Consider the following 25,158-nt stretch of genomic DNA (forward strand, 5'->3'; position numbering starts at 1 on the left):
GTGGGGTGAGAGTGGTTGTGTGAATATTAGGGGTAGGAGTAATTGAAGAGCCAGGTTAGGTGACCCAGGTCTGCGGGGGGGGGGGGGGGGGGGGGGGGGTGTGAGAGTGAATGTGTGAATATTAGGTGTAAGAGTGTTTGAAGAACCAGGTCTTCAGGTTTTGCCTGAATATTTTTGGGCAAGTTTCTTGGCGGAGGGAGGTGGGTAGCTTATTCCAAAGAAGAGGGCCTGCTAGGGATAGGGCCCTTTCGTTTGTGGTGCGGAGTTTAGTAAGCTTAGGTGAGGGGGTGTGTAATGTAGCTAGATATTGTTTTCTAGTAGGTCTATTGCTGTTGAGAAATGAGAAATGTTCTTTGTACCAGTGCATGTTCTGGTTGTGAAGAGATTTGTGTATTAGGGTGAGGGCTTTGAAGGCAATTCTAGATGCTACGGGTAACCAATGTAGATGTTTGAGAACCGGAGTTATGTGATCATTTTTGTGGGTGTTGGTGAGTATCCGGGCGGCTGCATTCTGGAGGAGTTGTAAAGGCTGTATGGTGTTTTTAGCCTGATACATCACTTTGAATCACTGTATGGTGTTTTAAGCCTGATACATCACTTTGAATGCATATACAGCGTTGCTGTCTGCTTCAATGCAGAGGGAAATGTGAAAAAGAGAATTTGCATTCAGACAACAACCAGCAAGAACTGAAAAACATAGTCTGGGTAAACAAATAAGCGTGGAGGTAGCTTGCTTATTGCGGCGGTTACTACCCTAAACCAATTAAGCCTGATACTCCACTTTGAATGCATATACAGCGTTGCTCTCTGCTTAAACAGCAGGGAGAAATGTGGAAAAAAGGTTTTACATTCAGACAACTTCCAACAAGGCATGGATCTGTGCAGTCTGGGTAAACAAGCATTGGGGTAACTTGCTTGATGCGACAGTTACTATCCGTAACCATTAAGCCTTATGCTCACCTTTGATGCAACTCCAACATTACTTTCTGCATCAATGGCAGGGGGTGGCAGGAAATTTGAATCAAACAGTTACCAACAAGTGCCCTGAGCTTGGTGGTCAGTGAAACAGATAAGTATGGGAAAATAAGTGTCGGAGCTTGCTGGGCAGACTGGATGGGCCGATTGGTCTTTTTCTGCTGTCATTTCTATGTTTCTATAGATATACATTGAAAGAGGATTTTTTTTTGTGGTCTCCATGCTGGGCATACATGCGGCAACGTGTAGTAGCTTTATGGCCAGGGCTTGTTTGCACTGGATTCAGCAAATACAGGTGCAGAAGTCGGGGATCTCTCTCCCGACTTAGCAGGTTAAGTGATTGGAGGCTGGGGTAGCCTATATCGCTGATGCTTTGTATAACTTGCTGCGCAAGTTCGCTCAAATTGAGTTTTTGTCAGTTTCGACTAGGCAGCTCCTGTGGTTGTGCAAATTGGCCGGTCGATGTCTGGTCCAAGTCACAGTTGGGAAATCTTCCCTTTAAGAGCAAGGTTTTGTTTGGGGAGGACCTAGAACAGTTGGTGAAGCACTTGGGTAAGTCCAAGTGCCATAAGTTTCTTGAGGATAAGCCCAAAGGGATTAGTAAAACTTTCCCAAACACACAAAGGTACAGGGAAAGGGGACGGGAAGAATGCAGTCCTTTCAGAGGTCGTGAAAGCCTGCTCGAGAGAGCACCAGCCAGGGGGCCAAGGCAGTTAAAGGATCACAATGAAACGTAGCTGGTCCATTCCTTCCCGGAGTAATAGGAGGGCAGTTGACTCTCTTTTACAAGGAGTGGACCACCATTACAACAGGCGCGGAAGCTGATGTGTAGTAAATTTCAGTTCCACTGGGAAGTTTCCCCCTATCTCACATTTGCTGGGCACCCAAGATTTACCCCAGCCTGGATAACCCTATATTTTCTACCTGGGCAAACAAAGGTTTATCAGGCTTAACGCAATTTATACAGAATGACACAGGAGTGGTACGTTCCTTTCAGGAACTTCAAACAGAATTTAATCTTTCACATAAAGAATTCTATGCCTATTTGTACGTTAGACATTTTGTGGAAAGTGATCTGTACAAAAGATCTCAGCTGCTAAATCCTGAAAGGGTTGTTCACTTCTTCCAGGTACATCCAGGACAGAGTACATCATCTTCGTCCATGCTCAAGGCTCTTAAAAACATAAAAGCACCATCATTTATGCTAGAGCTATTGGCCCGCTGGAATCAAGAATTGGATATTCCTCTTACGTCTAAAAGGTTAACAATTTGTTTTTTAAACCTTTATAAGATATCAAAAAATGCTTCACTTAGGGAAACTGGCTTCAAATTCTTCAGAAGGTCGTATGTTTCACCAGTGTAGGCGGCTAAAACAAAACTAATACCCACAGATTTGTGCATGAAATGTTCAAGGCTCCAGGTACCCTGTTTCATTGTTTTTGGGAGTGTGTGGTGATTAAAGTATTTTGGATAGGAATACTGTGTTATCTGCAGAAACTGGTTAATTCTACCATTGCACTTTCCTCTCATTTATATTTATTTGATGATATGGACAAGATAAATGTCAGAAACTATTTTTGCAGAAGGCATTCCTGCTGGTCAAAAAATCAATTCTGGACCAATGATCTCTGCAGAAAAGCCGACTTTCACTCAGTGGAAGCTAAAACTGCATACGTTGGTGGTGTTTGAATATATCACAGCAAAACAGTCACATATACCAAATACGAATGTTTCCTAGAAATGTAGCAGGACTATTTACTGTCTTTGAATGTTAAGGCACGAAATGTGCTTTTTGCAACACACTAAAAGGGAAAGGGAGGGCAGGGTCCATTCACTTGTGCGAGTTAGGTTGGGGTATTTCTATATGCTCTATATTTTGGGTACCCTGTCTGACTTTTGTATTTTGTATATTATATTTTGACTCTTGAATCCAAAACCTCTGCGCAGGAAGGAAAGTTTTATTTCAGCAATGTAAGCCCTTGGGAGGGGGAGGGATTTAGGATTATTTGAACTTCATCTTTGGTGTGGATTTGTTCACGTTGGGTTGTATGTGAAAATCCTTAAATAAGGAACAAATAAATAAAAAGTGTGATCATCATGTTTCCCTTCTGACATCCCCAGGCTGCACCATCTCACCACTCGCCCAGGGCTTCCAGGCAGCGCATGCGTCCCAGCATCAGTTCAGAATCATCTTTGTTGGCATCCATTTTCTTATCATAGGCCACAAGTGCATCCTCCCACTCATGCAACTTCTCATACCAGGTAGCCTGGATCTCCTGCAGCAAAGGGAACAAAAGAACATGCCATACTGGGTCAGACCAAGGGTCCATCAAGCCCAGCATCCTGTTTCCAACAGTGGCCAATCCAGGCCAAAAGAACCTGGTAAATACCCAAAAACTAAGTCTATTCCATGTTACTGTTGCTAGTAATAGCAGTGCCTATTTTCTAAGTCAACTCAATTAATAGCAGGTAATGGACATCTCCTCCAAGAACTTATCCAATCCATTTTTAAACCCAGCTATACTAACTGCACTAACCACATCCCCTGGCAACAATTCCAGAGTTTAATTGTGCACTGAGTGAAAAAGAACTTTCTCAGATTAGTTTTAAATGTGCCACATGCTAACTTCATGGAGTGCCCCCTGGTCCTTCTATTATCCGAAAGAGTAAAAAACCGATTCACATCTACCCATTCTAGACCTCTCATGAGTTTAAATACCTCTATCATATCCCCCCTCAGCCGTCTCTTCTCCAAGCTGAAAAGTCCTAACCTCTTCAGCCTTTCCTCATAGGGGAGCTGTTCCATCCCCTTTATAGCAGCTCCTCTTCCAGCCAGGTCTGAATGAGAGCATTGATTCCCAGGGCCATTGATCTCTTCTGCAACTGAAGAATCAAGGAAACTTTGCATTGTGAGATGCGGCCAGCAGGTCGATGGACAGGAGACCCCAGCAATCTACTACCAGCTGAAAGGCTTTGGCCGATAGCGCCCACTCTCCTGGATCCAGACTCTCCCTGCTTAGAAAGTCTGCTCTGACATTGCCTTTTCCTGTGATGTGGGAAGCTGAGATCATCAGTAGATGTATTCTGCCCATTCCATAAAGAGATCTATCTCCTGTGACACTTGATGGCTTGTGGTTCCACCCTAGTGGTTGATGTAGACTACCGTTGTTGTGTTGTCTGACATTAAGCGGACCATTTGATCCTGGAGTATGTGGCTGAATTGTAGACATGCCAATCTGACTGCTCAGGTTTCCAGGCGGTTTATGTTCCAGAGGGCCTCTTCCTTGGTCCAACGCCCCTGAGCCGTCAGTTCTTGAAAGTGAGCTCCCCAGCTCCGGAGGCTTGTCTGTCGTAAGGACCAGCCAGTTCGAAGGGGACAGGGGAACATCCCTGCTTAGATGAGCTTCCTGCAGCCAACACTGGAGCCGAGAGCATACTTCCATCAGTAAGTGGAGACAAATCAAATAGTCTTGAGACAGCGGGTTTCAATGTGACAGCAGGGAGCAGTGAATTGGTTGCATGTGTGCCCTTGCCCACGATACTACCTCCAGGGTTGACGTCATCAAACCAAGGACCTGAAGATAGCTCCACCCAGTCGGGCATATCGTGTTCGCCAACCAACGCACTTGGGACATCAACTTCTTTATCTGCATGGATGGGAGGAAGACCTTGCCCTACTTGATGTTGAACCAGACTCCCAGGTATTCCAAGGCTTGGGTTTGAGACTGCTTTGGACCAGGTTCATGACCCATCCAAATTTCTGAAGCAGGGAGGTCACCCTGCTGGTCTCTCTCCCATGGACTTTGCCCACATCAACCAGTCGTCCAAGTACGGGTGTACTAGGATTCCCTCTTTTTTTCAGTGCAGCCTCTATGACCACCATAATCTTGGAAAATATTCTGGAGGCAGTAGCTAGGTCAAAAGGGCAGCACCCAGAACTGATCATTGCAGCCCAGTACAGCAAAGCGTATGAAATGTTGGTGTTCTTGATGGATTGGAAAATGAAGGTAGGTCTCGGAAAGTTCCAGGGAGGTTAAGAACTCTCCCGGATTGTATGGCCATTATCATGGAGCGCAGCATTTCCATGCGAAAATGAATTACTCGTAGATGTTGGTTGACACTCTTCAGTTCCAGGATGGGGCGAAAGGAACCCTCCCTTCTTGGGTACGATGAAATAGATGGAATAACGCCCCGTATTTTCCTAGGGCGCAGGTACTGGAATTATAGTTCTCATCCTGAGGAGCTTTACCAAGGTAGACTTCACTTCCTGCTTCTTGTACTAGGAGTGGCAAAGAGACATCATGAACATGTCCCAAGGCATGCTGTGAAATCCCAGCGCGTATCCTTCGCATATGACCTCAAGTATCCATTTGTCCGAAGTGATCTCAACCCACCACTGGTAGAAGAGGGACAGTCTGAGAACATCTGCGATTCCGTGCCTCTAACACACCGATCAGAGTTCAACACTGTTCCACACTACATACTCCCTCGCCTAAAAGTGAAAGGCTCAAGTCCACCAAAGAACGTGCACTCTCTTTAGCTGGTCCCACCCTGTGGAACAAGATGCCTCCAAACCTTCGCCTCGAGAGCTGCCCAAAAAGATCTAAACAAAACTTAAAGACTTGGCTCTTCACACTCACATACACCTAACTCCCCCACTTCTCCCCTCGCTCCACTCGCTTCCCCCCCCCCCCCCCCCATGAACATATTGTAAATTGCCTGTAATTACTTGTAAATTCTTCCCTCCTCTCAGTTACCATTCCCATTATCATGTTTATTGCTTTTGTAAATATTTCCCCCCTTCATTTACCCTTCCCATTATCTTGTTTAACATTGACACCTCATTATAACGGTTTCTTGATTATTCATTATTATCTTTAAATGTTCTTCTGTGAAGCTTCTTGCTACGTTGAGTTATCTGTAAACCGAGATGATTGTTCCTATGCTTCTCTGCTCTCATATTGGTTTTTTGTACCCCCTACCCTTCCCCTGTTACTTGTAATTTCCGTTGCTTTTGTTCCATGTAAACCGAGGTGATGTTTCGACTAACATCGGTATAGAAGACTCTTTAAATAAATAAATAAAATGTTCCCAACGTATCTTGGTATATAAAATGCTTAAAATAAATAAATAAATAAATAAATATTGCCTCATTCCAAAGGTGGATCAGCAAAATTTCATTGGGGGGGATTCGGGACGAACCTGAACCTACCCCTCTCTTGGAATGTCGACTCCAAAAGGATTGAGACTTCCCAAAGGACCGAGACCTCTGAAATGTCGATTTTCTGTAGGGCCAAAAGCATTGGGAGCCCATGGATCGACTCCTCATGGGCGAGGGACACTAACTGCTTTCTCTTATCTTCTGGTAGCCGTGGCACTGGAAATTCACCCCATTTACTGGCCAGCTTTTCCAATTCGCTTCCAAAGAGGCGTGATCCCTTGAAAGGCATCTTTGTGAGGTTTGCCTTAGAGGTTGCGTCTACTGATCAATTTTGAGCCATAGCTGTCTTCTGGCCACTACCACTGGCTGATGTACGGACTAGGTCAGAGCCTATATCAGCTAAAAAGTTGGCGGGTTCCATAACCTCTCTGGAATTTGCCCCCAAGTCATCCACCTCCCGAGAAAGGAGCAGGCACGAACGAGCTACTAAGGCACAACAAGAAGCAATCTGTAAGGTCATTGCTATTGCATCAAAGACCTGTTTAAGGATGGACTCTATCCGCCTATCATGCGGATCCTTCAATGCTGCTCCAACTCCACTGGGATAGTTGTTTGCTTCGAGACAGTGCACTTTAGGGAAACACAGACGTTCTCCTGTCGTCGGATCCAGGGGGTATAAATCTTCTAATGCTTGTCCATCTTTAAAATTCGCTTCAGGGGCGTCCCATTCCAGGTCAATCAACTCCTGGATGGCTTTCAGCACTGGAAAATAGCAAGAGTCTTTCTGTAGAGAAACCAGAATGGGATTCTTATTTGGTTCCATCACACAGTCTGCCCCAGGCACTCCCAGCATCTTCAGGGTCTGGGAAACCAGGGCCAGCAATTCATCTCTATGGAAAAAAAGTAACATGGTCGGATGTGGTTCTAAACCAGGTGGGTTTTCCCCATCTTCCAAGGAATCTGGATCCCCTTCTTCATGCATGCTGTCACATCCCTGCCAGAGATACCCTTGGTGAGGCGAGGCATGTCTTGAGGTCTGCCAATGGGGCTGGAAGAGGGAGACCTTACTGGCTGGGGTTCCGTCTGGAAAGGGGCAAGTGAAGTAGACTGCGCCTGTACGAAGACTTGAAGGCCTTGAAAGAATTCCACCTAAAGGAAGGCAGCTGGGTCCATGCCTAGCCCAGGTGGTAGGTGCCTATGGATTGCCCTCTCCCAAGGAAGACCCAGTCCCGGGATTACTCAGATCTGGGGTTCTTCCAGGGTACCCAGCACAACATGGATTTAGAAATTATTTTAGCACAGAGATCCTTTTAACTTCACTACAAGATATCATCCTAAGAGGAACCGAAAACAGCCAATCTTACTTCCTAATCTTACTGGACATCTCGGCAGCCTTTGATACAGTTAACCATAATATCCTCCTTGATAGACTAAACAAAATAGGCATTAAAGACATAGCACTCAAATGGTTTAGCTCTTACCTAACAAATAGAACCTTGATACATTTCTTGATAAAGAGTCACATCCTATCGATCTCAACTTCAGAGTGCCCCAAAGATCCTCTCTATCCTCTACACTATTTAATATCTATATGCTCCCTTTATGCAAAATTCTATCAGGCCTCTGTCTAACACATTTTATCTATGCCGATGATGTTCAAATTTTAATACCGATCCAAAAGTCCATTGACCAAACTCTAAAGCTCTGGGACATATACCAATCCACCATTGAAAAGGTATTAACGCAAATGAATCTTTCCCTAAATACTAAAAAAACTGAAATCCTATACATCTCCCCTAAATTAAGCAAGACAAAAAGAGCTTGAAATTCAAGAAGCGGCCAAAAACTACCCCATCTCCCAAGAAGTACGAGATCTAGGGATTCTTATAGATTGCGAATTCTCCATGAAATCCTGTGTTAAAAAAATCATAAGCGATTGTTACTTCAAATTAAACATACTCAAAAGATTAAAACCCCTCCTATTCCCTAAAGACTTTAGAACTGTCTTACAGGCACTGGTCTTATCAATATTAGACTACTGTAACTCACCATTCTTAGGCCTTCTCGCAAATATAACAAGACCATTGCAACTACTGCAGAACTCTGCAGCTAGACTCTTGACAGGTACTAGAAGATCTGAACATATCACCCCAATATTAAAAGAACTTCATTGGCTGCCGGTAAAATACAGGACCCAGCATAAAGTCTTATCACTAATACACAAAACCCTCTATAATGAAAAAATTGAATGGCTAACCTCTTCACTTCACTTCCACACCCTCTCAAGAATCTCCAGATCAACCGGAACAGGGATGCTACCAATTCCTTCCCCCAAAATTGCCCACCTAAATATTGTAAGAGAAAGATCTCTCTCTATTGCTGGACCCCTTCTATGGAACTCCATCCCGCAGGAATTACGACTTGAAGCTGACATCAAATTATTTAAAAATGGGATTAAAACTTGGCTTTTTAAACAAGCCTACCAAGAGCTGTTAGCATAACTATCTTACACTTCTGGTTTAATAGCAAGGTAATGTATATTTTTATTATACTATCTCTACCCTAACTATACTACCTCTCTAAATATTTAAATTTTGATTATTTAGCATACTATTTAGTTTGCTATGTTAATTATATTATGAAATAATGTATTTACTTCTTGCTTCTTTGGAAATGCAAATAATTTTAAATGATTAATTGCTAACTACTGTAAACCGATTTGATATGCTTGCATGTGTTGCGTTCGTGCCTATTCTCGCCCTCGCTCCACCCTCTCTACCTTTGCGGCTAGACGGACAGATGCAGCCGCGGCTTCTCTCCACCTCTTGGTCCCGGTATCCCCGGTCTGGCTTGACGCTACGGATCCGCCATGTTCCTGATGATGTAAGGGCGTGCGCGCCAGACTTTGTACCAGCAAGGGCGCGAACCTCGGGGGTGTCCCCCCGTTCTGACGTCAACCGTTTTCAATTTAAAAGTCTTTGTTGGCTAACTACTAGCAAGTTAGCAAGGAACTCCAACGGGACTTGCTTCGGCAGTCCACGCTACTTGCAACTATGTTCCGAGTCAGCAAGGGGAATTCTTCTCCACTGCTCGGCCTTTTCAAACTTACCAGGAGTACCCGCTCCTCGGGGGCTCCGCTCTCTGTATTCTTGATTTCAGATTGTTGGACGGGATCCGGTACTCACTCCTCGAGGGCCTACATTCCTGAAGACTCAGAAGACTCCTATTGCCTGAAAGCTATCGCAGACGTGAACACAGTGAGTCCTATTACAGACAGAAACCGGTACTCGCTCCATGAGGGCCACTGTTCTAATCGCTAAGGCTCCTTTCAGTCTAAGACGTTATCGTAGGTATGGAGATCGTGAGTTACCATTGCAGATAGGAATCGGTACTCGCTCCACAAGGGCCTATGTTCCTAATTCCTTTCTCATTCTCTCTTCTTCCTCAGAAGAATATTGCATACCTATATCTTATGGATTACTATTACAGATTAACAGATAGGAACTGGTACTCGCTCCACGAGGGCCTACGTTCCTAAATCTCTCCTAGCCTCTCCTATTCCAGAAACCATCCCATACACAGTTATCGTGAGTTCTATTTCAGACTGCTTACAAGAACCAGTACTCGCCTGCTCAGCAGCCCACTTTCCCTTTCCCCAACGGGATTGGGCATGACCTTGGTATGGCGTGCCAAGCAAGGAGACCAGAGGAAGTCTTACTAAAACCCCTCCATCGTCTCTGAATTGGGAGGAATGCTCTTCTCTCTGTTTTGTTTTTTTAACTTACCTGGGCTCAGTGTTTACTAAGTATAGAAAAGGTCTCCAGCTGCAGGGGGAGAGGGCTTTCATCATCACTGCTGAACTCGGCTTCCTGCACCCGCTGCCTTTCAGCTACTTCAGCAGCAAAGTCCATGCCAGGAACCAGCTACTGGACCAAGGCACACCTCTGAGGGATCTCAGAAATCACCTTAGGAATTCTCAACTGGGGGAGTGACCTTTAGGTCTCACCACAGGAGAACGGGGCTCAATCTTTCTCCAATTTACAAGTAGAATTTCTTCTTCTAAAGGGTACAGTGATCCCCATAGGGAAAGCACGTCCACATCTGCTATGAGGGTACAGCGATCCCCATAGGGAAAGCACGTCCACATCTGCTATGAGACGGAGAGATACTGAAGGGCTGAGGCCATTGCAGGGATGTATCTAGGGATTCCGTCTCCATCTGCTAGAAGGGGAGCATATAGCCCATTGGTCCCGAGTCCATCTGGCTACACGCTAGGAAATAGAGATTTCCTCAGCTGCAACAGGCTGGATTTTGGAGTATGTCCCAGGAGGCATTCTCTCAGATTGTGTCCAAATGAAGAGAACCAGTGATGGACTTGTTGGTGAAAACCTGGAAGTTGAGAATTGGTGCATGATTAGGAAGATTTCTGCTAGAGCAGCTTTGGTGCTGGTTATCTTAAAATTCCTGCAGGAGGCAGTGGATAAGGGTTGTCCTTTAACTTGCTAAGATGCAGGTAAGAGCTATTGCCAGTTACAGAGGCCAGCTGATGGGCAGACCTTTATTGTATCATCCAAATGAGTCTTGTTTCCTTCAGGAAGTGAAGCATATTCAGCCTTCAATAAGAGAATCAGTACCTCCCTGGAATCTGAATATAGTGTGGTCAAACCTGGTTAGTCATTATTTGAGCCTCTAAGAGAAGCACTTAACTGGTTTAACTCTTAAGGTGATGTTTTCTGGTAGCAATCTGTTCCACCAAATGAATTTTGGATCTTCAGGCTCTATTGCGTAGAGATCCTTTTTTGGGTTCTTTGGATGAAGCAGTGTAGATTCTCATGGTTCCTTTGTTGCTATGATGGTTTCGCATTTTTTCATCATACCAGATGGTATGTCTCTCTTCCTTTCAACAGGACTCAGGTAGAAGAGAGTATACTTAATTTTGTTATTTAGATGTTAGGAGAGTTCTTCTGCTGTAATTAAACGTCACTAATAGTTTCATAACTTAGGCTTATCATTTGTTCAGTTTAGAGGTTCTAGTAGGGTCAGAAGAGCTTTGAAGGCATCAATAGCTCACTGGAGTAAGGAAGTGATAGAGGAGGCTTACATATCCAAGAGTTTGCTGCATCCCAAGAAATTGAGGGTGTATGCGACCAGGGCACAGGTGGCTTCGTGGGCAGAACTTTACCTGGTGTTGCCATTTATTTGCAGAGCAGCAACCTGGTCTTCCTTGCATACGTATTCAAAGCACTTTTGTCTCAAGTTTTGAGCCAGGAAAGAAGCTTCTTTTGGTTCAGAAGTCTTGACAGCAGGCATGGCAGTGTCCCACTCACTAGAGGGATAGCTTGGGTACATCCCATGCATCTGGACTGATCTGACTGCCGACCGAGAAAGTGGTCTGCCACGATAAAATAACACCACTTTTTTTTTTTTTTTTTTAAAAGGAGTAAATGTGATGCGAGAGCCCTGGGACCTTAAAGCGGTCCTGAGGCTCCTGCGTCACATTTCAAGTACCTGGAACCTTAAAAAAAACAAGTGCCACATGTAAAGAAAAGGTTGAGCTGGGGGTCAGTGCTGCCCCCGGTTCAACCTGGGGCCAATCAAGGCGGCCCCAGCTCCTCCATTTAAAAAAATAAATAAATAATGTCCAATTTGCGCGTGGCGACAGCCCTCGCCCCCAATCAATTTCTAAATAAAAGTAATTGGTGGTTCAGGGGTCGCCACCCCTATAAACACTTTACAACTTTGGAGGGGATGGGGACCCCTGAACTACCAATTACTTTATTTAGAAATTTGGGGGGGTCCCAGCTTTATGGCACATTCTTTTGTGTCTCAGTCAAATATTGCAGGACAAAAGAACGTGGCAAGCGGCCCTTTAGGTGCGATGGCGGCCCCAACATCAAGGGACCACCATAGTCTTAAAGGGCCACTACCTAAAAGAAATGCCGCAGCTAAAGATTGAGCAGGGATCAGTGCTGACCCCCGGCTGAATCCAGAGTTCATTACTCCTCTATTTAGTATAAACTGTGGCCCCTAGACGTTGCAATATTTATAAATACAATTTAAAAAAACAGCCCCACATCAATTTCTAGGTTTCTGTGATCCCACAATTATTTAAATATAGTAAGAAAAGTGCTGGAATCTGACACCAAAGAACTACAGTGACAAATGGCTTGGCTAATCACAACAGCAGCTCTGACTAGTTAAGAGCCACAGCAACCAGCCTGCAAAGGTGAATGCTACTGCATGGCAACTAAGTACAGACATTTAAAAAGAAAGTAGTAACAGAAAAACAAGATCCGACAGTTCTGCTTCCTAAGGGCAGGCTCAGAACGGGATAAGACCAGCTGCATTGAAAAAGCAATCACCAGACATCAGTTCAGATTCAGGATAAACTAGTCGGAAAAGCTAGAGCTAAATCATTCATTTATCATGAACTCACCAGCTCCCCAAAGTGCTTCATCGCATATTCTAGAACCCCTGCTGCTGCCTCCGGCTGCTGGAGCTTATTGTTAATGCTAAGAGAAAAAAAAAGACAGAAAACCATCAGCTATTTAGTCACTATCTCTAGCCAACATGTAGCAGGATAAAATATTAGATCAAACCAAACCCCATACCTTCTTCTGCAATGGGATAATAGCTGCTGTTTTCATAGTATCAAGTCCAAACACTATTTGCAAAGCTATCGCAGAGCAGACCTTATTGAGTTACCAATTACATTGCATATCATCCTACCTCCTCAAGGAGTTACATCCCCTGCAAGCTGAAAATGCCAAATTTCATGGGTGAAAGTTTGTTCCTGTGATATCTGCTAATCATATCAGCACCCACCATCCTAGAATCATATTTCCAGCTCAAGATACTAGGATTCATTCATTTTCAATTCAAAGAAAAAATGTCATTCTTTATATCAAGGATGACTCTATGCTCTCTGAACTCACAGCATAACAAATGCCATGATAGATTAAACCAATGATACAAGTCTGGCATCCTGTCTCTTTCAGTGGCAGGTCCAGGTCACTAAGAAGTAACTGGCAGATCCCATTATGAAAGTTCTTTCCATGCTGCTCACTCCTAGAAGTAAGCCAAGTCTATCTGGCTAATAATTATTTATGTACCTGTGCTCCAGAAACTCATTCCAAATTTCTTTTTTTTTTCAATTCAGCTAAGATCAACTTAGGAGCCTCATATGCTATTAAAAAGATACCAAAAGCTGTATTTCTGGCACAGTTGTAGTGCTTAGCTGGTCAATAAGTAGGGAGTCCAAGATATGTCATATTAGCAATAATTTGTGAAGGACAAGTTGGTTGTCACAAAACATAACTGAGATCAGTACCAAGAAATACCTCACAGCTCACCCATAATACATAGGTAAGGGTCAGAGAGAAAGCAGAGTAATCCAAGGGAGGCCTCACAGCTCACCCATAATACATAGGTAAGAGTCAGAGAGTGTTATGACCAGAGGGAATGTGAACCCTTGGACCGACGGGAGGTTGTAGATAACCTTAGGAGATCCCCCGTCGGGTGGCGAGGCAGAACAGAAGTTGAGACTGGTTGGTTCTTCGGTGCCAAAGACTTGGATGGTCATGGAGAGGGTGGAGAGGCATGAAGTCGGAGCAAGGGACAGTTGAATCTTCGCTACTGGAGACCCACGGTCCCCCCAGGAGGAGCCCTTAGGGACCCGGGCCGCTGAGACTTAGGTGGACCTTTGAGAGGTCGAAGAGGCGTTAGGACAGTGCAAGGGCCAGCTGGATTTTCGCCACTGGAAGCCTGCGGTCCCCCCGGGAGGAGCCCGTAGGGACCTGAGCCGCTGGGACTTAGGTGGGCCCTTGGAGGTGGATGGTCCGAGAGAAGTCAGAGGTCGAGTACCAGAGGATCGCTGCTTGCCTGTCCAAAGTCACACACCGAGGGATCACCGCTTGCCAGTCCGAAGTCAAACACCGAGGGATCACCGAGAGAAGCAGGAACCAGGAACCGAAGCACCAGGAGACTCACCAGAGTGAGCAGACTCAAGCAAACAAGTTGCCAAGTCAAGGAGTGGCTGGAGGAAGGCTCCTTAAATACTTCCCCGCATTTGGCCCATCAGGAGCAGGTGAGGGACCCTCGGGAGAAATACTCCCCTGAACTATTCTGATTGGCCCAGTCATATGGCCTGCCCCCTTCCCACAGCTGCAACTGCCTTCTGAACTCTTTTGGTGGAAGAAACCACTCTCCCTGAGAAAGGCTGGTTCTCTTCATCCTACCTTTTAGGTTTTCCCTGATTAATTGTTTGGTTCTCAGCCTGGAGACATACACTCCATCACACATGGACACAGATGTGCCCCTGAGGTTCAGACATCAGTCGACTGTTTTCCAACAGGGCCCAATATTTTTGAACCAAGCGGCTCACTTCTGTCTCGCAGCTTTGCTTCTAAGAGGAGACAACTGAGATGGAGGGGATATTCTGAAGCGATTATTTCCACTTTCTACATCCTTGAAGTATGTGGATTCTGGATGATCTTCAAGTCCTGGTCTGCTGTTCACAGAGTGCAGCCTCAGTCTTTTCAGGCTACGGTGTTGCATATTTTGGCTTTTCTAGAGAAAGATTCTGGTCAAGGGACTGGCCTTTAACTCTGTGTGCAGGTAGCAACATGGGGTTGCTCCAGGGTAAGGTGCAAGGGTATCCTCTGTTCACCCATCTGGATCTTCTATGGTTCCTTCAGGGAGGTAAGAACTTGCGTCCTCAGGTGCGGAACATTTGACCATCTTGGAATCTGAATCTAGTCCTTAGAGGATTGTGTGAGAATTTTGGAGCTCCAGGCGCTGTCATGTCACAATCCCTTCCTACAGATGTCTGATTAAGAACATAAAAACATAAGAAATTGCCATGCTGGGTCAGACCAAGGGTCCATCAAGCTCAGCATCCTGTTTCCAACAGAGGCCAAACCAGGCCACAAGAACCTGGCAATTACCCAAACACTAAGAAGATCCCATGCTACTGATGCAATTAATAGCAGTGGCTATTCCCCAAGTAAACTTGATTAACAGCTATTAATGGACTTCTCCTCCAAGAACTTATCCAAACCTTTTTTGAACCCAGCTACACTAACTGCACTAACCACATCCTCTGGCAACAAATTACAGAGCTTTATTGTGCGCTGAGTGAAAAAGAATTGTCTCCGATTAGTCTTAAATGTGCTACTTGCTAACTTCATGGAATGCCCCCTAGTCCTTCTATTATTCAAAAGTGTAAATAACCGAATCACATCTACTTGTTCAAGACCTCTCATGATCTTAAAAACCTCTATCATATCTATCATATCTCCCTTCAGATGTCTTCTCCAAGCTGAACAGCCCTAACCTCTTCAGTCTTTCCTCATAGGGTTGCTGTTCCATCCCCTTTATCATTTTGGTTGCCCTTCTCTGTACCTTCTCCATCGCAACTATATCTTTTTTTGAGATGCGGCGACCAGAGTTATACACAGTATTCAAGGTGCAGTCTCACCAAGGAGCGATACAGAGGCATTTTGACATTTTCCGTTTTATTAACCATTCCCTTCCTAATAATTCCTAACATTCTGTTTGCTTTTTTGACTGCTGCAGCACACTGAGCTGACGATTTTAAAGTATTATCCACTATGATGCCTAGATCTTTTTCCTGGGTGGTAGCTCCTAATATGGAACCTAACATCGTGTAACTACAGCAAGGGTTATTTTTCCCTATCTGCAACACCTTGCACTTAAATTTCATCTGCCATTTGGATGCCCAATCTTCCAGTCTTGCAAGGTCCTCCTTTAATGTATCACAATCCGCTTGTGATTCTGGGGTATCTTTATGCATGGAGCCTTCTTTTCTGCCTGAGGTAGTCTCAGTGTTGTATCTTAGTTAGGTATAATCCCAGTAATTGTGTGTGGTCATTTGTGTAGGGGATAAGTTCCTGGGTTCAAGCCCCCAGGTATAATCCTAGTAATTGTGTGTGGCCATTTGTGTAGGGGATAAGCTCCTGGGTTCAAGCCCCCAGGTATAATCCTAGTAATTTGTGTTTATATGAGATTAGCCTCCCAGGTCAGAGCCCCTGGGCAGGATACCAGTGTGCATGGTCTGAACCCGTAACATCCTATTAGCAAGAATTATTATGATAAAATCTGTCTAATTACGATGGTAGAACACCAAGAAAATCTTAAAATACATGAAAAGTTCTCAAATCATGTCAGTTTGTACTGTAATACTATCTAACATCATATAGTATGGTGTCATGTCACCTGGTATCACACTATGACATGTTTTTGCCAGCTACACAGGAAGTGAATGATGCTGTAAAGAGAGGCACGTGACCTGTCCAAGTTCATCCAATGCATTTAATGCTTTTGAATTAAAAAAAAAAATTAAGCTGCATTACTTTACAGTAAAATAACTCACATTTTTAGCAGTTACCTGAAAATAACTTACTCCTTTGCGAAAAGAAACCCTCATCTCATTGCCCAGGTCAGATCTATATTACAGCATCCCACTTCCCAGGGCACCAATCCCCACAGCCCCCTTCCAGAGCACCAGTCACACAGCATCCTTTAGAAAAGTATTTTCTTCCAGACACTGACCCAGATAGGAGGCAGTGGGATGGTGCAGGTTTATTTTTGGGTAGTGTTTTAGGTGGGAATGTCTGTGGACTTTCCTGATCCCATATGAGAGGATGGACAGGAAGGGAATAGTTACTGATATATGCCTTTTTATATATATGTTTTGTATTATATGCTACCATATTTTATTTTTATGCCATTCTATTGTAATTGTGATACTATATTTTGACATTAGTTGTATGCTGCCCGGGTCCCTTTTTTAGAAAGAGATGACAATCTAAAATAGAATGTAATTAATTGCTCATCATTCTCAAACTGCAGCCTCATTTCACAGACACGCTGCACATCATTCCTGCAAGAAATGGCTGCATGAGGCGCTGCCTTGTACCTACCTGATAAGAGACTCGAGAATGGCAGGGCTGGGGCCCTTCTGGAACTCCAGCTCTTTGTAGTGCAGGGCCTTGGCATATGCTCGGCACTTAGCAGCTCTTTCTCCTAGCAGCACAATGCCATTATCATCCCTCAGTGGGAGGGGGCCCTGTACAGAAGCACAGATAGCATTTCAAAGAAATCTGATAGCTGCACTCTGCAAGATTTTCAGAGGTTAATGTATGTCCCTCTCTTACCTTGTCACTGTGTTCCATAAACTCAGCCAGGTTTAAAAGTGTCTGAGTTACTTCAGCAATGTCCTGGGAAGTTAGTGCTTGCTCAATACTCCGGATCAGTTCATCCTGCTGATCTTCATTCAATTCTGACCAGCAGGAAAGGAAGGCTGCATTAAAGAGATCTCTGAGGACCAAAGAGATAGAAACATGGAGAAATTACTTACCTGATAATTTTGTTTTTCTTAGTGTAGACAGATGGACTCAGGACCAATGGGTTATGCTCCCCTGCTATCAGATGGAGACGGATGTCAAGTTTCAAAGCTGACGTCACCCTAGATACACCCCTGCAGTGACCTCAGCCATTTAGTAGTCTCTTCAAAAGCCATTGTGGACATACTACTGAAAAACATGATTAAAAACTTGATTAAAACTGGTGACTAACTGTACTCAACCAAACATAAGCACTGAATCCCAGCAACATAATAGATGCTCAGATCTAGGGATAGGGTGATGGCTTACCTGTAACCTCTTTGGGATCGAGATTCTTGTGCGATTCCTAGGCACTGTTCATGGGCAGCTGTGAGTGGGATGCTGAGTCCATCTGTTTACACTAAGGAAAACAAAATTTATCAGGTAAGTAATTTCTCCATTTCCTAGCGTGTAGTCAGATGGACTCAGGACCAATGGGTTGTACAAAAGCTACTCCCGAACGGGGCGGGAGGCAGCCTGGGTCCTGTTAGCACCGCCCTCTCAAAGGCTATGTCTTGTCGGGCTTGGACATCCAAGCGATAGAACCTGGAGAAGGCGTGCAAGGAAGAGCACGTCGCTGCTCGGCAGATGTCGACAGGAGACAGTAGCTCAGCTTCTGCCCAGGATACTGCCTGAGCCCTAGTGGAATGAGCTTTAACCTGAAGGGGGTAAAGGCTTCCCTGCCTTTACATAAGCTCCCGTGATCACTTCCTTGATCCAGCAAGCTATGGTAGTTCACGAAGCTGCTTTGCCTTGTTTCCTTCCACCATGAAGAACAAACAAGCAGTCCATCTTGCGCACCGGTTCCATACGTTCTAGATACCGTATTAACAGCCTAGGAGGCAATAGTCTTCCGAATCCTTGCGTCTATCTAGGGACGGTAAGGAAATGGACTTGTTCAGGTGAAACTCAGACTCCCTTTGGCAAGAAGGAAGGGATGGCTCCCGACATGACAGCGCCTGTAGTTCAGAGATGTGATGAGCCGAGCATATCGCCACCAAGAATACATTCTTCAGCGTTAACAGGCGTAGAGACAGAGCACGCAGCAGCTGAAAGGAAGGCCCTGCTAAGAAGTCCAATATTAGATTGAGGTTCCATAGGGGGACCGGCCAATTTAAGGGTGGTTGGAGGTATTTAACTCCTTTTAGGAAACGGGCCAAGTCCGGATGTGTCAACAGGAGGGCTCTGTTCACCTCGCCTCTGAAACAGGAGAGCCACCACCTGGATCTTCAATGAGTTGAGGGACAGTCATTTGTTCAGGCCATCCTGTAACAATTCCAGAATTATAGGGATCTTGGTCGTCCGAGGGGGCACCCCACGTACCTCGCACCAGGCCTCAAATATTCTCCAGATCCGCACATACGCCAAGGACGTCGAGAACTTCCATGCACGGAGCAAGGTGGCGATTACTGTCACCGAATATCCACGCTTTAGCAGGCGAGCCCTCTCAAGGGCCAGACTGTAAGACAAAATCGAGTTGGGTCGTGGTGAAGGATCGGACCTTGTTGGAGAAGGTCCCTGTGCCGGGGGAGGCATAGGGGGCTCTCCACTAGAAGCCTCCATATGTCTGCATTCCACAGGCATCTAGCCAATCCAGGGCCACCAGAAGGACTAATCCTCGGTGGTGTTCGATCTTGTAAATGACCTTACCCAGCAGAGGCCACGGAGGGAAGGACTTACAGTAAGTCCTCCTCGGTCCAGGCCTGGACAAGGGCATTGATCCCTTGGAAGCGCTGATCTCTTCTGCGACTGAAGAATCGGGGGATCTTCTCATTGTGAGATGTGGCCAGTAGGTTGATGGATGGGAGGCTCCAGCAATCAAGACTCTGGTCAACAATGCCCATTCCCCTGATCCAGACTCTCCCTGCTGAGAAAGTCTGCTCTGACGTTGTCTTTTCACTCGATGTGGGAGGTCGAGATCCCTTGAAGATTTAACTCTGCCCATTCCATAAGCGGGTCTCTCCAGAGACACTTGGTGGCTTTTGGTTCCTCCCTGGCAGTTGATGTAGGCTACCATTGTTGCGTTGTCCGACTTCACGCGAACTGCTTGTCCCTGGAGCCTGTGGCTGAATTGCAGACATGCTAGTCTAAAAGCTCAGGCTTCCAGGCGGTTTATATTCCAGTGTGCCTCTTCCTTGGTCCATCGCCCCTGGGTTGTCAATTCTTGATGGTGGCTCCCCACTCTCAGAGGTTCGGCGTCCGTCATAAGGACTAGTCAGTTCGATAGATGCCCTTCCTGTAGCCACCACTGGAGCAGAGAACATACTTCCAATGGTAGGTGGAGGTGAATCGAATAGTCTTGAGACAGTGGGTTCCAACATGACAGCAGGGAGTGTTGGAGAGGCTGCATATTTGCCCTCGCTCATGGTACTACCTCCGGGGTTGACGCCATCAGGCCAAGGACCTTGAGATAGCTCCACACCCTGGGGTGCATTGTGTTCGTCAAACAACACACTTGGCACATCAGTTTCCTTATCCTCGAGGCAGGGAGGAATACCTTGTCCTGCTTGGTGTTGAACCGGACTCCCAGGTACTCTAAGGACTGGGAGGGCTTGAGAATGCTCTTGTCCATGTTCACGACCCAACCGAGTTCCTAAAGCAGGGACCTGACCCTGCTGATCACTTAGAGGCTCTCTTCCAATGAATTCGCCTGGATAAGCCAGTTGCCTAAGTAAGGGTGCACCAGGATCTCATCTTTCCTTAGTGCCATAATTTTGGAGAATGTTCTGGGGGCGGTTGCCAGCGAAAGGCAATGCATGGAACTGATAATGGCAGCCCAGTACCACAAAGGATAGGAAACGCTGGTGGTCTTTACGTATTGGGATATGAAGGTAGGCCTCCAAGAGGTCCAAGGATGTTAAGAACTCTCCTGGTTGCATGGCCATTATGATGGAGAGAAGAGTTTCCATGCAGAAGTGAATTACCCACAGGTGACGACTGACGCTCTTGAGATCCAGGATGGGGCGAAATGAACCCTCCTTCTTGGGTACGATGAAATAGATGGAATAATGCCCCGTATTTTCCTGGGGTGTAGGTACCGGGGTTATAGCCTCAAACTGAGGAGTCTTATCAACGTGGATTCCACTGCCAGTTTTTTTGTGCTGAGCGTGGCAAGGTGATATTATGAACATGTCCTGAGGGAGGCTGCAAAATTCTAGAGCACATCCTTCTCATATGATGTCCAGTACCCATTTGTCCGACATGATCTCGACCTACCTCTGATAGAAGAGGGATAAGTTGGCCCCCTATCTCCTCTTCTTGTAGAAGGGTCAGCCAAACATCATTGGGCAGTTCGGGATGAAACTGAGCCCGAACAAATTCCTCTTTTTGATTGTCGGCTCCAAAAGGACAGGCCTTCCCGAGAGCTGAGATTTCTGAAATGAGGAGTTTCTGTAAGGCCAGAAGTGCTGAGAGCCCCTGACCCAACCCCTCATGGGCGAGGGGCACTGTGACCTCTTTTTCTTATCTTCAGATAGCCGGGGCAGTGGAGATTCACCCCACTTACTGGCTAGCTTTTCCAATTCACTTCCAAATAGAAGGGATTTCTTAAAGGGCATCTTGGTGAAATTTCCCTTAGAGATCACGCCCGCTGACCAATTTCGCAGCCATAGCTGTCTTCTGGCCGCCATCAATGAGGTTACTCCTCTGCCCGAGATACGCACTAGGTCAGAGCTAGTGCGTATCAAGGCTGCAGCAGGCTCCATCGCCTCTCTGGGATGCGCCCCTGAGCTATCTGCCTCTCTTGAGAGAAGTAGACACGAACGAGCCACCAAGGCACAACAGGAAGCAATCTATAGTGTCATTGCTGTCACATCAAAGGTTTGCTTAAGGATGGACTCCAACCGCCTATCGTGTGCATCCTTCAAGGCCACTCCTCCCTCTCCTGAGATAGTTGTTCGCTTCGAGACGATGCAGACCAGGGCGTCCACTTTCGGGAACGCAGGCGTTCTTTGGGCGCCGGGTCCAGAGGGTACAAGCCCTCCAAGGCCTGACCTCTTTTAAAACTGGCTTCCAGGGCGTCCCACTCCAAGTCAATCAATTCCTGGATGGCTTCCAGCATCGGGAAATAGCAAAAGGCTTTCCATAGAGACACCAGGATGGGATTCCTCTTTGGTTCTGACATAGGGTCTGTGCCGGTAACTCCCAAAGTCTTCAGGGTCTTGGAGACCAGGGCAAGCAGTTCATCTCTATGGAAAAACCGTAGCATGGTCCGGTATGGCTCCAGGCCTGGAGGGATTTCCCCGTCCTCCAATGAGTCTGCATCCCCATCGTCGTCTGTGGTGTCTGGGTCATTGTCAGGGATACACTTGGTGAGGCGAGGCATGTCCCAAGGCATGCTGATAGGGTTGGGAGGACAAGGCCTTCCCAGCTGGGGCTCAGACCAGACGGAGCAGCAGACTGCACCTGAACAAAGGCTTGAAAGTCCTGAAAGAATTCCACCCAAGAAAAGATCGCTGGGTCCATACCTAGCCCAGGAGGAACTGAGATAGGGGTCACTGAACTGCCCTCTCCTGGGAAGGACGCAGCCCCGAGATTGCTCAGATCCGGGGTACTACCAGATAAGATCGTGGCTGACCCGTCCTTTGACTGGGAGGGGCCGGACTTGGAGAAGTTCTGAGAGTCCGGCCCTCCCTGGGCTTCCTCACTGTGCTGATACAGAAGGATTCAAGGGAAGACTGTGCTGCCCTAATATGGCAGGCAGCACAAAGAGTGTGTCGCTTGTGCTTCTTTTTTTTTGACGGAGCCATAGTTAACAGCAGCTTGTGCGTTCAGCTGGTTAGCACCTGAGCTTGAGCGCGCACAAATCTGCCCCGACACGCTTAAGTATAAGCATCCAGTTGTGAGCAAATGTATGCGTGTAGTTATGCGCGCAGTTATGTGCCCACGTGTGCGGGCACTTATGCGCGCAACAGGTGCAAAACAGGGCCGGCCCACACCGCGCGTACCGACAACGGGGGAAAATGGTGCCGCACCAAACATCGCGCAAGATGGCACAACCGCAGCCTGCCACATGGAGTGCCCACTGAGTCTGAAGCGGAGTCTAACCCATTGTGGGGGGGCCGCTCAACCCACTCAGAAACCCCCCTTCCCTTGCCCTAACGGGACCAGGAATGTCGCCAGTACGGTGCGCTGAGCAAGGAGACCAGAGGAAAGACTTACCGAAGCCCTTCCACAACTCTGAATCGGAGGAGCTCTTCTTTACTTACCTGGGCTCAGCACTTACCGGCTGAGTACAGAGATGGTCTCCGGCTGCAGGGGGAGAGGTCATAGGCCATCACTACCACACTCAGCTTCCTGCACCTGCTGCCTTTCAGCTGCTTCAGCAGCAAAGTCCACTCCGGGAACCGGCTACCGGACAAGGCAACCTCTGAGGGATCTCGGAAATTGTCTCAGGAATTCTTAACTGGGGAACGAACCATTAAGTATCACCGCAGGAGAGCGGGGCTTGATCTTTCTCCAATTTAAAAGTAAAATTTAAAGGTAAAATTTCCTCTTCTAAAGAGTACTGTGTTCCTGATAGGGAAGGCACAATCCACATCTGCTAGGAGATGGAGAGATACTGAATGGATGAGGTCACTGCAGGGTTATATCTTGGGTGACGTCAGCTTTGAAACCCAACTTCATCTCCATCTGCTGCCAGGGCAGCATAAACCCATTGGTCCTGAGTCCATCTGTCTACATGCTACGAAAAGGCAAAATTGCATAGATGTTCTCTGACGACAGCAGTCCAAACAGCCATACAGATGGGTCATGCGACTGTTTTATATCAGCACAAAGGACATTTTCCAGAGCTTTCTAGAATTGCTGTCGAGCACTGCAGTGGTTTTCCACATGTCACCATATCTGCTACTCCTCAATTTACTGTATAGTTAAGCTATCTAGAACAATTATTGAGAAATACCAGTGAGAGTTGTGGATTGGGTATCTTTTGTGCATTGCTGTCATCAAAGAACAACTATTGCTGGTAAGCAAGCTGATGACAAGCAGGTCTAACAAGCTACATGAATGGGAATTCCTAGCTAAGGATTGTCATCAAATAAAAAAATGAAAAGATGAAACAGCACTATTTGACCTTCTTTCCACCTTTTTCAACTTGTAGAAGGCAATTGTTCATTCTTACCTGCTAATTTTCTTTCCTTTAGTCCCACAGATCAGTCCAGACAATTATATTTTTTCCCCTATCAGCAGTTGGAGACAAAAGGTTTCACAGTACAATGTGCCATGTGCAGTTGCTCAGTATAATATGTAAAGAAGGTAAAACAAAATAGAATTAACCCCCTGAAATTCAAGCAGGGGGACACCAAAACCAACAGCAAATCCAAGGAAAGGAAAGGAATTTGAACACCAACAATGAACTGACCTAGCTACACACAGAAAGCAAGTGGTCTTTAGAACCCCTGGACAGGAGTCTGGACTGAACTGTGGGACTACAGGAAAGAAAATTAGCAAGTAAGAACCATATTTTTTCTTCCTTATCAATCCCAAATCAGTTCAGACCACTGGGATGTATCAAAACTTTCCTAAAAGCCCGAAAGACTTGCTTGCAGCACTCTCTCCAAACACTGCCAAATCTGAAGCATGGACATCCAGCCTACAACGCATGGTAAAAGTGTGCAAAGATTATCAAGTTGCTACGCTACAGATCTCCCGTGGTGCCACAAACAGATTCAGTCCAAGACGCAGCTTGCGCCCTAGTGGAATGGGCCTGAAGGCTCTCAGAACCTGGAGACCCTTGGAAATGTAGGCCAAGTCTATCATCTTAATCCATTACACAATGGATGCCTTAGAAGCCTTCTCCCCCTTATGACCACTAAATAACAGAAATAGCCATTTGTGACCTTTAAATACCTCCAGAGATTCCTGCATATATCTATAACATGAAGTTCCTTAGCATGGAAAGAAGAGGAATACAACTTCCAAAAGGCCAGTAAGTCCACAGACTGATTCAAGTGGAACGTAGAAACTACTTTTGGCAAAAACATGTACTGTTCTGATGGAAACACCATCCTCAGAAAACTGAAGAAAAGGATCTCTGCACAACAAAGCCTGTAAATGTGAAATACGCCTCTCCAAGCAAACATCCACCAAAAAGACTGTCTTGAGAGTAAAGTCTTTCAAGGACACTCTCTTCAATGGTTCAAATAGGTGACCCACATGAGGCTCTTAAAACCAAATTAAGAATTCATGGAGGAACCACTTGCCAAAGTAGGACAACACAAAAGCTACACTCCCTTGAGAAATCTGACAACATCTGGATGAAAAGCCAAGGAAGACTTAAGAACCTTTCCTCTAAAGCAGGTCAAGGCCGCCACTTCTACCTTAATCGAACTGAGGCCAGACTCTTCTGTAAACATTTCTGCAAAAAGAAAGGATCTGAGGGACCGAGAACTAAAGTGGAACGATGGTGCTTCTTGACACCAGACCTCGAACACTTTCCAAACTCACATATATGAAGTAGGAAAATTGGTTCTTACCTGCTAATTTTCATTCCTGTAGTACCACGGATCAGCCCAGACTCCTGGGTTTTACCTCCCCTCCAGCAGGCGGAGACAGACCAATTTCTGTGGACTCTGTCGTATACCCCTGAGGTACCACCCAGAGTCTGTCAGTATTCTA

General features: G+C 45.9%; 1 protein-coding gene across 8 annotated transcripts in view; it reads right to left on the bottom strand.

Annotated features, from left to right (window-relative positions):
- Window positions 1-25,158, bottom strand: part of MTOR (mechanistic target of rapamycin kinase) — a 284,248-nt gene that overhangs the window by 175,857 nt on the left and 83,233 nt on the right. For all 8 annotated transcript variants that reach the window (XM_029578927.1, XM_029578922.1, XM_029578924.1 and 5 more), the window contains 4 exons: window positions 17,314-17,476; window positions 17,080-17,225; window positions 12,573-12,648; window positions 3,112-3,251 (listed from right to left, as the gene is read on the bottom strand). In XM_029578927.1, coding sequence (XP_029434787.1) covers window positions 3,112-3,251; window positions 12,573-12,648; window positions 17,080-17,225; window positions 17,314-17,476 — 525 coding nt within the window. The remainder of the gene's footprint in view (window positions 1-3,111; window positions 3,252-12,572; window positions 12,649-17,079; window positions 17,226-17,313; window positions 17,477-25,158) is intronic.

This window comes from Rhinatrema bivittatum, chromosome 15 (genome assembly GCF_901001135.1).
Source record: "Rhinatrema bivittatum chromosome 15, aRhiBiv1.1, whole genome shotgun sequence".
Classification (NCBI taxonomy): Eukaryota; Metazoa; Chordata; class Amphibia; order Gymnophiona; family Rhinatrematidae; genus Rhinatrema; species Rhinatrema bivittatum.